General features: G+C 36.6%; 1 protein-coding gene across 9 annotated transcripts in view; it reads left to right on the top strand.

The window, feature by feature from the left end:
- The window catches only part of Ralyl (RALY RNA binding protein-like), a 787,740-nt gene that overhangs the window by 615,345 nt on the left and 155,549 nt on the right, over window positions 1-16,846 (top strand). For all 9 annotated transcript variants that reach the window (XM_087618564.1, XM_087618536.1, XM_087618540.1 and 6 more), the window contains 1 exon segment: window positions 9,965-10,040. In XM_087618564.1, the coding sequence (XP_087474690.1) occupies window positions 9,965-10,040 (76 nt within the window).

Raw genomic sequence — 16,846 nt, 5'->3', positions numbered from 1 at the left:
TAATTCACTACTTACCATAAAGTATATAAAGTGTTTGTTACTAAGAATAATACTGTGATGTTAATCCATGTTTTCTTTATCATGCTCTATGATTTGGTCTCAAAGTTCTTCATGTCATTCCAAACATACCCTTTTAAATGCAATCCTCTGTTGAATTGTTTACCTTTAAATTCTGCTCATTTATCTAGTTACCCAGTAATTATTATGTATGTACTTATACACAATAACCAGAATGATGAATTGGGAATTGAGGATATGCTAAAATAATTTGTTGTTAATTATTTAACACACAGCTCATCCAAAAGGTACTCATGATAAATGTAGTCTAACACAATATCATAAGTTCACACAAATATTATATGTGGTTTTACTTTTTGAATAAAAGTGCATGTTGGATTCAAATGTGTGACTCTAAACCATGAACTCTGAGCATGACAGCGTCTCATTGTTAAGATGCCTGACATGTTGGGAACAGTTCTAAATATTAGAAGGAAGAAACTTTAACTCAGGAGCCTAACAAATGACCTTTTATATTTTCTATGTTTAGACATTTTACTCCAAAGTCCTTTCTTCCTAGCACAGTGAATAGAAATTGAAGTTTAATTAGCCTTTCACTCACCCTGCCTGTGTGTAACTTCCACATTGCAAAGGCAAACAGGAGGTCTCTGACACAGTACCAAGATGCTATTTGCCCTTCTGTATGGCCCTTTCAGAATATGAGCTTTGGCCTCTCACAAAGCTTGGCTATTCTTATATCATTTAATCCTTTATCGATACAGATCATTTCAAGAGTGGACTGGACTGTTCATCCTTTGCCAAGGCTTTCCCTTCAAAATAATTAGCTGAGATCCTGTTCTCTGTCAGATAAACCTAGACTTTGGGTGAGGGTCAATAGGACACTGCAAACACACATTTGCATATTTAAGTATAAATTTTATGTGCTTGTAGGAAAATTCGGCATTTAAGCACTAAGACTAATGCACTGAGAAGAAACTAAAGACTCATATGTTCTCTTTTAATATTTAAAGATATTATTTTACCCTCTTATGTGTATGGATGTTCTGCGTGCATATTGGTTACATAGTATGTGCCTACCTAAGGCCCATGGAAGTCAGAAGAGGGCATAAGAGCCCTAAGGGCTGGAGTTACAGATGGTTATGAGTTTCCATGTGAGCAGTTAGACTCAAACCTGGGACCTTTGCAAAAGCCACAACTACTCTGAGGCAACTCTCCAGGCCCTCATGTCAAGTTTTAATACATTTGATGGGAACCTAATAATCAGAAAATACAGATTTAGCAGTCTGTCATGAAAGGCTTTCTCAGTGAAGACTCCCAGCTCAAAGGACCAGTAAATATCTTCAACAAAATCATAGAAGAAAACTTCCCTAACCTAAAAAAAGAGATACCCATAGACATACAGGAAGCCTACAGAACTCCAAATAGATTGGACCAGAAAAGAAACACCTCCCGTCACATAATTGTCAAAACACCAAACGCACAAAATAAAGAAAGAATATTAAAAGCAGTAAGGGAAAAAGGTCAAGTAACATATAAAGGGAGACCTATCAGAATCACACCAGACTTCTCGCCAGAAACTATGAAGGCCAGAAGATCCTGAACTGATGTTATACAGACCCTAAGAGAACACAAATGCCAGCCCAGATTACTGTATCCAGCAAAACTCTCAATTAACATTGATGGAGAAACCAAGATATTCCATGACAAAACCAAATTTACACAATATCTTTCTACAAATCCAGCACTACAAAGGATAATAAATGGTAAAGCCCAACATAAGGAGGCAAGCTATACCCTAGAAGAAGCAAGAAACTAATCGTCTTGGCAACAAAACAAAGAGAATGAAAGCACACAAACATAACCTCACATCAAATATGAATATAACGGGAAGCAATAATCACTATTCCTTAATATCTCTCAATATCAATGGCCTCAACTCCCCAATAAAAAGACATAGATTAACAAACTGGATACGCAACGAGGACCCTGCATTCTGCTGCCTACAGGAAACACACCTCAGAGACAAAGACAGACACTACCTCAGAGTGAAAGGCTGGAAAACAACTTTCCAAGCAAATGGTCAGAAGAAGCAAGCTGGAGTAGCCATTCTAATATCAAATAAAATCAATTTCCAACTAAAAGTCATCAAAAAAGATAAGGAAGGACACTTCATATTCATCAAAGGAAAAATCAACCAAGATGAACTCTCAATCCTAAATATCTATGCCCCAAATACAAGGGCACCTACATATGTAAAAGAAACCTTACTAAAGCTCAAAACACACATTGCACCTCACACAATAATAGTGGGAGATTTCAACACCCCACTCTCATCAATGGACAGATCATGGAAACAGAAATTAAACAGTGATGTAGACAGACTAAGAGAAGTCATGAGCCAAATGGACTTAACGGATATTTATAGAACATTCTATCCTAAAGCAAAAGGATATACCTTCTTCTCAGCTCCTCATGGTACTTTCTCCAAAATTGACCATATAATTGGTCAAAAAACGGGCCTCAACAGGTACAGAAAGATAGAAATAATCCCATGCGTGCTATCGGACCACCACGGCCTAAAACTGGTCTTCAATAACAATAAGGGAAGAATGCCCACATATACGTGGAAATTGAACAATGCTCTACTCAATGATAACCTGGTCAAGGAAGAAATAAAGAAAGAAATTAAAAACTTTTTAGAATTTAATGAAAATGAAGATACAACATACTCAAACTTATGGGACACAATGAAAGCTGTGCTAAGAGGAAAACTCATAGCGCTGAGTGCCTGCAGAAAGAAACAGGAAAGAGCATATGTCAGCAGCTTGACAGCACACCTAAAAGCTCTAGAACAAAAAGAAGCAAATACACCCAGGAGGAGTAGAAGGCAGGAAATAATCAAACTCAGAGCTGAAATCAACCAAGTAGAAACAAAAAGGACCATAGAAAGAATCAACAGAACCAAAAGTTGGTTCTTTGAGAAAATCAACAAGATAGATAAACCCTTAGCCAGACTAACGAGAGGACACAGAGAGTGTGTCCAAATTAACAAAATCAGAAATGAAAAGGGAGACATAACTACAGATTCGGAGGAAATTCAAAAAATCATCAGATCTTACTATAAAAACCTATATTCAACAAAATTTGAAAATCTTCAGGAAATGGACAATTTCCTAGACAGATACCAGGTATCGAAGTTAAATCAGGAACAGATAAACCAGTTAAACAACCCCATAACTCCTAAGGAAATAGAAGCAGTCATTAAAGGTCTCCCAACCAAAAAGAGCCCAGGTCCAGACGGGTTTAGTGCAGAATTCTATCAATCCTTCATAGAAGACCTCATACCAATATTATCCAAACTATTCCACAAAATTGAAACAGATGGAGCCCTACCGAATTCCTTCTATGAAGCCACAATTACTCTTATACCTAAACCACACAAAGACACAACAAAGAAAGAGAACTTCAGACCAATTTCCCTTATGAATATCGACGCAAAAATACTCAATAAAATTCTGGCAAACCGAATTCAAGAGCACACCAAAACAATCATCCACCATGATCAAGTAGGCTTCATCCCAGGCATGCAGGGATGGTTTAATATACGGAAAACCATCAACGTGATCCATTATATAAACAAACTGAAAGAACAGAACCACATGATCATTTCATTAGATGCTGAGAAAGCATTTGACAAAATTCAACACCCCTTCATGATAAAAGTCCTGGAAAGAATAGGAATTCAAGGCCCATACCTAAACATAGTAAAAGCCATATACAGCAAACCAGTTGATAACATTAAACTAAATGGAGAGAAACTTGAAGCAATCCCACTAAAATCAGGGACTAGACAAGGCTGCCCACTCTCTCCCTACTTATTCAATATAGTTCTTGAAGTTCTAGCCAGAGCAATCAGACAACAAAAGGAGATCAAAGGGATACAGATCGGAAAAGAAGAGGTCAAAATATCACTATTTGCAGATGACATGATAGTATATTTAAGTGATCCCAAAAGTTCCACCAGAGAACTACTAAAGCTGATAAACAACTTCAGCAAAGTGGCTGGGTATAAAATTAACTCAAATAAATCAGTTGACTTCCTCTATACAAAAGAGAAACAAGCCGAGAAAGAAATTAGGGAAACGACACCCTTCATAATAGACCCAAATAATATAAAGTACCTCGGTGTGACTTTAACCAAGCAAGTAAAAGATCTGTACAATAAGAACTTCAAGACACTGAGGAAAGAAATTGAAGAAGACCTCAGAAGATGGAAAGATCTCCCATGCTCATGGATTGGCAGGATTAATATGGTAAAAATGGCCATTTTACCAAAAGCAATCTACAGATTCAATGCAATCCCCATCAAAATACCAATCCAATTCTTCAAAGAGTTAGACAGAACAATTTGCAAATTCATCTGGAATAACAAAAAACCCAGGATAGCTAAAGCTATCCTCAACAATAAAAGGACTTCAGGGGGAATCACTATCCCTGAACTCAAGCAGTATTACAGAGCAATAGTGATAAAAACTGCATGGTATTGGTACAGAGACAGACAGATAGACCAATGGAATAGAATTGAAGACCCAGAAATGAACCCACACACCTATGGTCACTTGATTTTTGACAAAGGAGCCAAAACCATCCAATGGAAAAAAGATAGTATTTTCAGCAAATGGTGCTGGTTCAACTGGAGGGCAACATGTAGAAGAATGCAGATCGATCCATCCTTATCACCCTGTACAAAGCTTAAGTCCAAGTGGATTAAGGACCTCCACATCAAACCAGACACACTCAAACTAATAGAAGAAAAACTAGGGAAGCATCTGGAACACATGGGCACTGGAAAAAATTTCCTGAACAAAACACCAATGGCTTATGCTCTAAGATCAAGAATCGACAAATGGGATCTCATAAAACTGCAAAGCTTCTGTAAGGCAAAGGACACTGTGGTTAGGACAAAACGGCAACCAACAGATTGGGAAAAGATCTTTACCAATCCTACAACAGATAGAGGCCTTATTTCCAAAATATACAAAGAACTCAAGAAGTTAGACCGCAGGGAAACAAATAACCCTATTAAAAAATGGGGTTCAGAGCTAAACAAAGAATTCACAGCTGAGGAATGCCGAATGGCTGAGAAACACCTAAAGAAATGTTCAACATCTTTAGTCATAAGGGAAATGCAAATCAAAACAACCCTGAGATTTCACCTCACACCAGTGCGATTGGCTAAGATCAAAAACTCAGGTGACAGCAGATGCTGGCGAGGATGTGGAGAAAGAGGAACACTCCTCCGTTGTTGGTGGGATTGCAGACTGGTAAAACCATTCTGGAAATCAGTCTGGAGGTTCCTCAGAAAATTGGACATTGAGCTGCCTGATGATCCAGCTATACCTCTCTTGGGCATATACCCAAAAGATGCCTCAACATATAAAAGAGACACGTGCTCCACTATGTTCATCGCAGCCTTATTTATAATAGCCAGAAGCTGGAAAGAACCCAGATGCCCTTCAACAGAGGAATGGATACAGAAAATGTGGTACATCTACACAATGGAATATTACTCAGCTATCAAAAACAACGAGTTTATGAAATTCGTAGGCAAATGGTTGGAACTGGAAAATATCATCCTGAGTGAGCTAACCCAATCACAGAAAGACATACATGGTATGCACTCATTGATAAGTGGCTATTAGCCCAAATGCTTGAATTACCCTAGATCCCTAGAACAAACGAAACTCAAGACGGATGATCAAAATGTGAATGCTTCACTCCTTCTTTAAATGAGGAAAAAGAATACCCTTGGCAGGGAAGGGAGAGGCAAAGATTAAAACAGAGACTGAAGGAACACCCATTCAGAGCCTGCCCCACATGTGGCCCATACATATACAGCCACCCAATTAGACAAGATGGATGAAGCAAAGAAGTGCAGACCGACAGGAGCCGGATGTAGATCGCTCCTGAGAGACACAGCCAGAATACAGCAATATAGAGGCGAATGCCAGCAGCAAACCACTGAACTGAGAATAGGTCCCCTATTGAAGGAATCAGAGAAAGAACTGGAAGAGCTTGAAGGGGCTCGAGACCCCAAAAGTACAACAATGCCAAGCAACCAGAGCTTCCAGGGACTAAGCCACTACCTAAAGACTATACATGGACTGACCCTGGACTCTGACCCCATAGGTAGCAATGAATATCCTAGTAAGAGCACCAGTGGAAGGGGAAGCCCTGGGTCCTGCTAAGACTGAACCCACAGTGAACTAGTCTATGGGGGGAGGGCGGCAATGGGGGGAGGGTTGGGAGGGGAACACCCATAAGGAAGGGGAGGGGGGAGGGGGATGTTTGCCCGGAAACCGGGAAAGGGAATAACACTCGAAATGTATATAAGAAATACTCAAGTTAATAAAAAAAAAAAAAAAAAAAGAAAGGCTTTCTCTAGTTTTAACACATTGTCAACTATTTTTACAACCACTGACAGCACATTATATAAAAAGTAAGGACACTGAAAATATTTTTCATTGACAGCCTTGTCTCATATTTTTTGTTTATGTATGAGGATAATTTCACATTTTCATTTTATAAGTCATGATATCTAAAGTAGAAAGAAACAATGAATGTTATTACATTTTCACAGATAGACTCTGCTATTTTCACAATCTTTACTTATATTTTTTCCAGCTATACCACATATGAAAAAGTGTAAACAGTACTCACTGTGCCTAATTCTAATCACGAGTCACTGCCTATTTAATTGACTTTTGGCATATGTATGACTCATGTAATCAAATCTGAAGTTTTAACTGACGTTTCTAATGGTTTTCTCATTCTCAATAATCCAACCCAAATAGATTGTTCTCTCTAATCATCTACCTGTACACCAGCTCCAAGCCTTTGTCTAATCCACTTGTTCATCAAACCCTCATGATTCTGAAGAGGGTGTATAACAACATATGTATTGACACTGTTAACTCATCTTCTTTTTAATTCACTACTTACCATAAAATATATAAAATGTTTGTTATTAAGAATAATACTGTGGCTTGAAGGGGCTCGAGACCCCAAAAGTACAACAATGCCAAGCAACCAGAGCTTCCAGGGACTAAGCCACTACCTAAAGACTATACATGGACTGACCCTGGACTCTGACCCCATAGGTAGCAATGAATATCCTAGTAAGAGCACCAGTGGAAGGGGAAGCCCTGGGTCCTGCTAAGACTGAACCCACAGTGAACTAGTCTATGGGGGGAGGGCGGCAATGGGGGGAGGGTTGGGAGGGGAACACCCATAAGGAAGGGGAGGAGGGAGGGGGATGTTTGCCCGGAAACCGGGATAAGGGAATAACACTCGAAATGTATATAAGAAATACTCAAGTTAATAAAAAAAAAAAAAAAAAGAATAATACTGTGATGTTAATCTATGTTTTCTTTATCATGCTCTGTGATTTGGTCTCAAAATTTTTCATGTCATTCCAAACATACCCTTTTAAATGCAATCCTCTGTTGAATTGTTTACCTTTAGATTCTGCTCATTTGTCTAATTACATTCAATTTATTCCTACATAGTCCTTCAACTTGCCCTTTAATTTAAGTAAAAAATTAATATTTTCAGTGACATTAATTTTTTTCACTGCTGTGATTTGAGGGCTCATTATCAGAGCCATGTTTTTGCCTGTAACTCTAATTTTCTCTCCATTCTCTTTTATTTTTCTAACATAGGTTATGACTTTGCGTAAGATACTTATCTTTAAGTGTATCTCACTGAACACAATTTTTCATGTCATATGTTACACATGTGCAATAATTCCTTTAGGAGAATTTCTTCACACATGATTTAATTCTAAGCATTATTTTTTATTTAAAACTGGAAAATTATTATCAGAGTAGATTCACTAATTTATATCTATATCTGTAGCATATAGCATTTCACTTGCTCTCAAACCTGGACAATGCATGATATTTTCTCTCTAGAAAATGTGAACTCAATATTTCGATTGGTATAACTTAGATTTCCTGTTACTGATGAAAATGAGAATTTTTCATTTTTACTTTGTGTTGTACTGCTGTGAACAGACACCATGGCCAAGGCAACTCTTATAAGGACAACACTTAATTGGGGCTGGCTTACAGGTTTAGAGGATCAGTCCATTACCATCAAAGCGCAGGTATGGCCCTGCTCTGCCAGACATAGTATAGGAGGAGCTGAGAGTTCTACATCATCATCCAGATGCAGTCAGAAGACTAGCTTCCAGGCAGCTAGAATGAGAGTCCACAACCACAGTGACACATTTGCTCCCACAAGGCCACACCTACTTCCAAAAGGTCATACCTCCAAATAGTGCCACTCCCTGGGCCAATCATATTCAAGTCACCATATTTATTTATCACATCTTCTATAAAGTGGAGTTACTAGTGTTTTTTGTATTTCCTAAGTTTATTTTTGGTGTTTTAACTCATTTTTCTTGTGATGAAAAGACATATTTATATAGTGGCACAAATTCTTTGTCAAGGAAATTTTTTGAAGTCTTTATGTGAGAAGAAATGCTAACTTAATGTAATAGAATTTATCAATGTTATATTTTAAAGTCAGCAATTTTTTACGTCTGGTTTATGAGCATTATTCCATATTCTGAGCTAATAAATGCATTCTCATTTCTGAACCACTTAAATTTTACATATTTTACCTTTCATGTTTAAAAAATACTTTTATCCCAGTGTAAAGTAGGTATTTAATTTTATAATCAGTCCTTTAAGTATTAAATTATTATAACACTATTTGTTAAAAAATCTATTATAGTGATATAATATAGTAAATGCTAGAGGCTGATATAGGGTGCCATGAACATGAAGACAACACGAGCTACAGAAAACTCTCTAAAATCCAACCTTCTCCTTTCTTAAAATTTTAACATTTCTTTTAAGCTTACTATTGGCAACTATATGCATACATTCTCATGTCTTTGGGAATCCTGTAAATCTCAGACTCTTAATTTCTAGTTGATGAAGTCAGGATATGACTGCTCAGGAGATACATTCATTAAAATTATATTAAAATTTATATTATAATTTTATTTTTCCTCAATAAATGTTGTAAAATTTATGATAATATAATGCTAGAAATTAATAATTCTTTTTAAAAAGGAAGCTGTATCCCATATGAATATTTATGATTGCTTGAGAGGTCTCTAAAAATCTACAAATCAGATGGTTTTTCATTATCTTTATTTTCATGTCTCGATTCTTCTTTCATTTTTAATACTTTTTCCACAGTATTCTAATGTAGTATATATATAATTCATTCTTAGTGTCTGACTTTCCCTAATATGCTATAAAATACAGAAGCATAAGAATCTAACCGTTTTTCATGTATAAAAATTCTCACTTACTCCTTTACTCATGTAAATGAGTTCCCATACATTTTATAGTGACTTGCACACAAGATTTGTGTAAGAAAGAATGAAGAAAATTCTTACCTGCCACACAAACTTGAACACCTGAGTTTAAATCCATAGAATCTACATAAAGAGACAGGGGAGGTAGGCATAATTCCAGCATGAATGTGGAGGTAGAGACACAGCTCATGAAAATTGAGTTCAATGAGATATACTTACAGGCAATAAGATTAGCCAGAGAGCCTTACCTAACTGATGAGCTTCATGTTCAGTATGAGACTGCCTCAAAAAATAAAGGAGAGATCAAGGGAAAATAACAGATGTAGAACCGGAGTTTCCATATATGTACACACATGTATTCCTACATATGTACTCACGTGCAGACTAACACATACAAGCGCCACATACAAAACATCACAGGGGACACATAACATAAGTTAATTCATAAATAAAATTGTAAAAGGACTTGCATAGGTAAATAAAATCCAAGATATAATGCTTCCAAATTGTTTATCAGTAGCTACTATAAACAATGCTATTTTATATTTTTAGATATCAACATGGCAGGGGAACCCAAACCATACAGACCAAAGCCTGGAAGTAAGAGGCCCTTGTCTGCGCTTTACAGGTAAGAAACATCATCCCATTATACATATGAAAATTTTGTCACTTTATGAGTCAATATTGTTATGCAAGAAACTAATTTAAAACAACAATCTTTATTCTTAAATTCTGGTGGTCAAACACACACACATTTGAAGGCATATCATATGTTTAATATTTTTACATATATACCTGCTAATCATGTTCTCTTGCTGCAACAAAAATATTTGAGAAAAACAACTTAAAAGAACACATACTTTATTTCATCCCATGCTTTGAGTGTCTTAGTAAACAATTGACTGTGTTGTTCCTGGGCTAATCATGAGAGAGTTTGTTTTTGAAAAAGTTTAGAAAAGAACAAAATGCCTACCTGTTGACACACAGGAAACAGGTGACAGCAAAGGCGTCGAAGTAAAGCTTCAGAAGCACATCTCCAGCGACTTACTTCCTCTAATCAGACATGCATACTAATGTTCCACTTGGCATGAACTCAGTAGATTAATTCATTTATAATGTCCGTCATCCTCCTGACAACCACATCTCAAATGTGCCACCCGCAAGGAAAAAATGCTTACACATACACGCTTTTGAAAGAGTAGTTAATTATCCAACTGCAGCAATAATCATTCCATTAAGCCAGACACATATTTCAGTGGTAGAGGATGCTTGCAGTTCCTCCAGAGAACATGAGTTCTGTTGCCAGGACCATGACAAATCTTCACTGCTGACCATCTCCCACATGCTATGTACTATGGTGTCTCCATGATACTTGGTGTGCTTTTACTTCAGTCCTCTATGATAAACCAAGATCCTAAGCTTATATGTCTTAGTAATTTTTATCAGTTGGGGCCATTAGTGAACATGATACCAATAGTCAATCAACCCAAGATCAACTGACATCATACACAAGCTTTCCTCTGATTGTAAATTAATTCAGTCTATTTTGTTATTCTTCCCATGATTTTCTTGTACATATGATCCGAGAATTACAAAGATAGTTCTCTACTGAGACAATCCAATTCCTTCAGAGATGCGCTGACGTCAGCAACTCATATAATGAAAAATATTTAATGGAGGCTGGCTCACCGGTTCTGAGGTTTAGTTCATTATCATCGTGTGGGAAGCATGCTGATACACAGACAGATGTGGTGCTGAAGAGCTGTGAGTTCTACATCTGAATCAGCAGGCAGTAGAAAGAGAGAGAGAAAAACACTTGTCCTGGCTGGAGATTTGAAACTTCAAACCCCTCCCCCAGGAGACACTTCCTCTAGCAAAATCACATCTACTCCAACAAGAGCATACCTCCTAATACTTTCAAATAGTACAACTCCCCATGAATTGCTGGGAGCCATTTTTATTCGAACCACCACAACTAAGGTTGATAGCTATAATTTTTCATTCTATTTTTCAATCTTGTTTCTGTATCAGTTTGTCAGTGGCTATACCTGTTTTCAAAATAGAATTTAGACCGTGATTGCTCTGTATGCATGCTTATTAACATTGTTGATCCAGGGAAGAAGACAAAAGTAACTTCATAGAACCATAGAATGTTCAAGGCTCATTGTTTGTCTGTTTGTTTGTTTGGTTGGTTGGTTGGTTTGCTGTTGTTCTTCAACAGCCACTTTTGGAAAACAATAGAGAAAAACCATTGTGCAGTTAAGCCATATGTCCTACTTCATGTGTCTTTGCACTTTTCTTTTTTAACTTTAATGCTGACTTTGCATCTGTCTCTATAAAGTTCTCTTTAGTTAGATGTAGCAAGTTGTTCCAGACTGTTGAGATCTCTATCATCCGATTTATTGGTGCTCTTACAGATATGTTTCATCATTCAGTGAGTATCCACAGCAAAATAGCTAACCGAAGCGTTGAGCAAGCCTTCCTCTTTTACTGCTATCACTTGGCCAACAGAGACTTAAGCAATATGTGACCAGATGGACTGTGTTCTGATAATAGATGGTGAAATGGGTGCTCATGAGAAAGGCCCATGCTGTTCTCTTGTCTTTATTCTCTGAGTAAATAGCAGACATTTAGTTGATTTCCTAAATTAAAAGATAAAGATTATAAACAGATCTCTTGGAAGGTCCTATTTACACTGAAGTTCCCTAGTCTATCCAGTACATAACCATCAATTATTTTCAAGCTATTGGGGAAAAAACATGAAATTTATGTATCTTCTTCTTTTGGATAACTCAATGTACTCAATCAGAAAATAATTACATAAAGGTATTCAACCTAAATAAAATATTTTATACAAAAAAGGTAGCAACAATAATAAATTCTGATAATTGACCATAAAGTACTTTTTAGTGACAGGAATATGCAGGTATTAAGTTATTACACAAACAAATGATGTTTTTAATACCTTGTTTAAGGCAAAGCTAGACAATGCCAAATTATTTTATGGTTAGCTTCATTGTAAATGTATGCAACTATAGTTGATGCTAATACAGAACCTTTAAAGTCATGTATTCAATTATTAACAAAGCAAGCTGGCGAGGCTTTTCTTCTTCCTTCTCTCATTATGGCTATTCGTGTCTCCATAATGCTGTTAGTTATCATAGTTTCTATGTTCTGGGATTGTTTTGATTTCCTTCTGGAGAGGAAAGCTCATGACAATACACTAATGTCTTTCTGTAATTTTTTACACTACCAAGTTAAATAGAGTTATATATGCAAAAGAATTGAAAACAAGTTTTGTTTAACTATGCTGTACTGTATATAAATTATAAGAATGGGGAAATGTTCATTTGTCCTATTTCTATCTGTTAAAAAAAACTTAAAGTTGAGGTACATGCAAACTGACAGTAACAATGAAAACAAAAAGGAACGACTGTGCAGCTGAGAAAGATCCCCCATTATTTTTACATATTTTTCATTCTTGAATAAGTTTAATGTTACTTTACTTTCATAGGGAAAATGTCTCTGCAGTCCTTATTCATCTATCTACCACACAACTCCAGCAGGCTGGCATTATATGCCTTGCTGTATAACTCAGAAATATCAGTTTTGAAAAGAATAGTAGATTTCTTGTCAACGCAATGTACCAAGATTAGTAACTGAACTCTGTTCTTCAGCTTCTAGGTCTAGTGACCTTGTCATTAGAACGCAGCTTTTAACATCCATTTTCCTACTAGCACTTAATGGAAATAAATTATACAAACTGTGGCTTTTTGAGTCACCAACAAGAAGAATCAATCATGTGGATACCATGCTAGCAGGTGAAAGAACAAAGACTGTGTATCAAATACATTGTACAAGCACGGAACTTGGTACCTACTTCCGCAATGGTAAGAATAAGTTATCTAACATACTGGTTTCCCTTCTACGCTTCTTTTTTCTTCCACACTAACACTGTACTCAAGGATCTTCACATGTTGTACCTCTTACCTATATCACTTTCACTGTTTTTTATTTTGTTATGAGAAAACTGTACATTTTTGTCCAAGCTGGCTATGAACTCACATCACAACACATTGCAGGCATTGAGTTTTTGATTTTCCTGCCTCAGTCTTTGAACTAGCTGGAGTAACATACTTGTTTCATTAGTCCAAGCTGCAATTTTCTTGATCATGAAAGATCCTGTAGCTGAGGTGAAATCGCACACTCCATGTGGAAGAGGTGATATCCACTTGGAAATGACACAGTCTTTACTACCTAGTGTTGGAAGATTTGAATCTATTACCTTAAACTCCAAGGAATAGCATAGCTGTATTTGTTTATCCATTTACTAATGCACACACTTTAATATGGCCACAGAACACTGATTTACTATGCTTCCAGGGGTCAAAGAACTGCTGGTACAGAAATGTAAAACTACATAGTGAAAGGAGAGCATAACAGGGGGAAAGTGTGTTATCTGTATATTTAAAGGAAGTTTCACAATTACTATAGGCTTTGAACTGCTGTGTCTCCATAACAATGCTCTATCGTTCGCCATACTCTGCTTTCTCCACTGAATAACCGTCAACACAGCGATGTTCTAGATCTTATTTTAATAGAAGTTTTCAATTTAGTTATAGAGATTTCATTAGTTCGTACTGTATGTTTAATTTACATGGTATGAAGAGTAGATAGAGAAATAAATTATAAGAGTTAAAGTAATCTGAATGAACTGTGCACAAGTTAGATGCAGAGATAGATAAAGGCCACCCAAATGCCTGCATGGGCTTCAGGAAGAAGATGAATGAGAGCATTCCATCTCGTCTCTGATTGCCTAAGTGGGAGGAAGTAGGATCTCTAGAAGTTAGGGGGAGAAAGGTGTGCTTGAGCTGCCTTCTAAACAAGTAAGGACTTCATACAAATGTAAGGGTGTAATGAGCAGAGAAAACATGCAAGGGCTGAAGCATAGAGTAGACAGAGGGGTATTTCATAGAGAGAGCTGGGAGGACTAACTTGGAGGGGAACAGGAGCATTATCTTGATAGGGCTTGGAAATATCTTTATTCATGATATTAATATTAGGCTGTTATTCTGCAGATAAGAAATCATTTAAATATGTGACTGATTGGAAGTGAGCTGTGAAGGAGAGAAATGACCAAAATTTCTAGCATAGGCAAAAAGAGAATGATCACAGAAATGAGACAGAAGAAACAAGAAAGGCACAATAAGCATGGACAGCTCAGATGTGATGTCTGTACAAGGGAGGGAAAAATAAATGGCTCCTATGAACATGAATTCATAGAGACAGGCAATTCATTAAAATAGCTCTTGAAATAAAAAATGTCTCCCATTAGAGTCCATTTGTAAATGAAACATAATTAATCATTTCTGAATATTTCATAAATATTGGACTTAGTCCTAACCATGAATAGCTCATCTACTCTGCAGGGAAAATACTGTAATTTTTAATAAATTACACCTTTAAATGTTCTGTGTACATTGCAAGTTTCTATGGTGCTCTGAAATTATGATTCTCCCCTAGGAAGCAAGTTTTCCTGCATGCTAAGTTCCAATTAATGCTAAATAATTGGTAAATGACAATTATTATTTGACTCTTGCTTCTGCTTATAAAGCAGATAGGCATTTCCACTATGGTTTGGGTAAAAATAACAAATACACCAAGGAACAAAGGAATGATTATCAAAGTTAAACAAATGCAGTTTTTCAGTCAAGAAGTGGCAGCCTTCTGCTGTAGAGAACACTGTTTGAAAGATGGATAGTACAGAAGGTTTCATCTCATTAACCTTTAAACATAATTAAGTACCATTTTCAAATATTGTGGGCATCATACAAATCCTTTTATATCCAAGAAGACCTTACTAATCAAGACAGCATGAAGAAAAATTCAGGACTTCTTAAGCTTGGAAAACAATAGCGTTTAGGTACCAGAATCATTGTTTTCAGGCCATCCTCACTGGCACTGGAAATAATGGATGTGCGGAACGTTATTTTGATGATCAAAATCAGAGCTTGTCTAAGCAAAGTGACTACAGTGAAATACCCATGGTGATTTATTTTTCATTCCATCAGTAACATGGATTTTTGTTATCTTTCATATTGGTTCTGGAACATCTCAAGGAAAAGAAACCCCTAGGAGTCACAGAATGAATGCCTTCTGAGAGCTTCGCCATAAAATTAAAATTATGGAAGTTAAGTTCTATTTTATTGCTGGAGCAAAGTCAGCATCAGAAAAATGTGTCCTGTACATCTCTAGCTTGCTGGCTTCCTCAGCTCTCTGAGTTCATTATGCAGTGTTTGATGGTTATATTTATTTTGCTTCTCCTTTGATAGTGTCAAGGACAATATACCCTCACCTGCAGAAGTTTATCTCCCTCTGTGGATACCATCAACATAGAAAAGCCTTCTTTCTGTTCCCCATCTTTATTAAGGTGGGGCCGCCTGAAGGGCAGCTCCTTTGCTTCCAACGTGGAACATGAGGAGAAAAGGAAGTACCTTCCTTTATTTGTACACACGTACATCCTATCTTCCTCCTCAACTAGACAGAAACCGAGTGATAATGTTGAGAAACTTGCAGCCGACTCAATTAGTTAATGTATCATATAGCTTCTCAAAGCAAAAGCTTTTGTTAATCTCTACTTTGTTACATTTTGTAGCTATTGTGTTATTTTGTAAAATTATAATGTAACCACATCATTTATTCATTTCCCTTCTTCCTATCAACCCTCCCATATGATCCCCTGGTTTTTTTCAAAGTCATTATCTCTTTTTTCATTAACTGTTAGCATGCACACACACACACACACACACACACACACACACACACACACACACACACACACACACACTTCAAAATACGTAAGTTCAACCAGCTCAGTATGTAGAATATTACTTCATACATGCTTTCAGGGATGACCATTTGGTTATCCAAAGCAAAAGGCATTTAATGGTTTTGCTTATGGTACATTACTCACAATTTAAAGCTAAGCAAATGTAACTTACACACCTTTTGACTAAAAGTGTTCAAAGAAATGCTGACACATTCCAATAAAATAGTTCTGCTGCAGGCAATTCTCTGCTAAGTTAAAGAATGGCCTCTTTGTCATTTTCTGAGTAATTTTACTGTACAAATTTCTATTATTATCTTCTTGCCCATAGAGCAGGACATGATAGTGATAGAGGGGATATTATCATGTAATTCCTTAGCACAAGAATCTATGTAAGTCCATTGTGATTCATATAATTAAAAAGTCCAACATCTGTCCACTTGATTTGAGGCCAAATTTTAAAAACATGGAAGGAACAACTCAGGAATTAATGGAAAGGTAAGATCAGGCAAAAATGGAAGTATATTAAGAAAATATCTTAAAAGTAATAGGTTACAGGTCTTTCTCCAGGGTCTAGCCCACATGCTCAAAACTCATTGAGAAAATTA

The sequence above is a fragment of the Rattus norvegicus genome, chromosome 2 (genome assembly GCF_021556685.1).
Source record: "Rattus norvegicus strain SHRSP/BbbUtx chromosome 2, alternate assembly SHRSP_T2T, whole genome shotgun sequence".
Lineage (NCBI taxonomy): Eukaryota > Metazoa > Chordata > Mammalia > Rodentia > Muridae > Rattus > Rattus norvegicus.
Note: the sequence above shows the minus strand (reverse complement) of the source record. Positions and strands in the feature narration are given on the sequence as shown.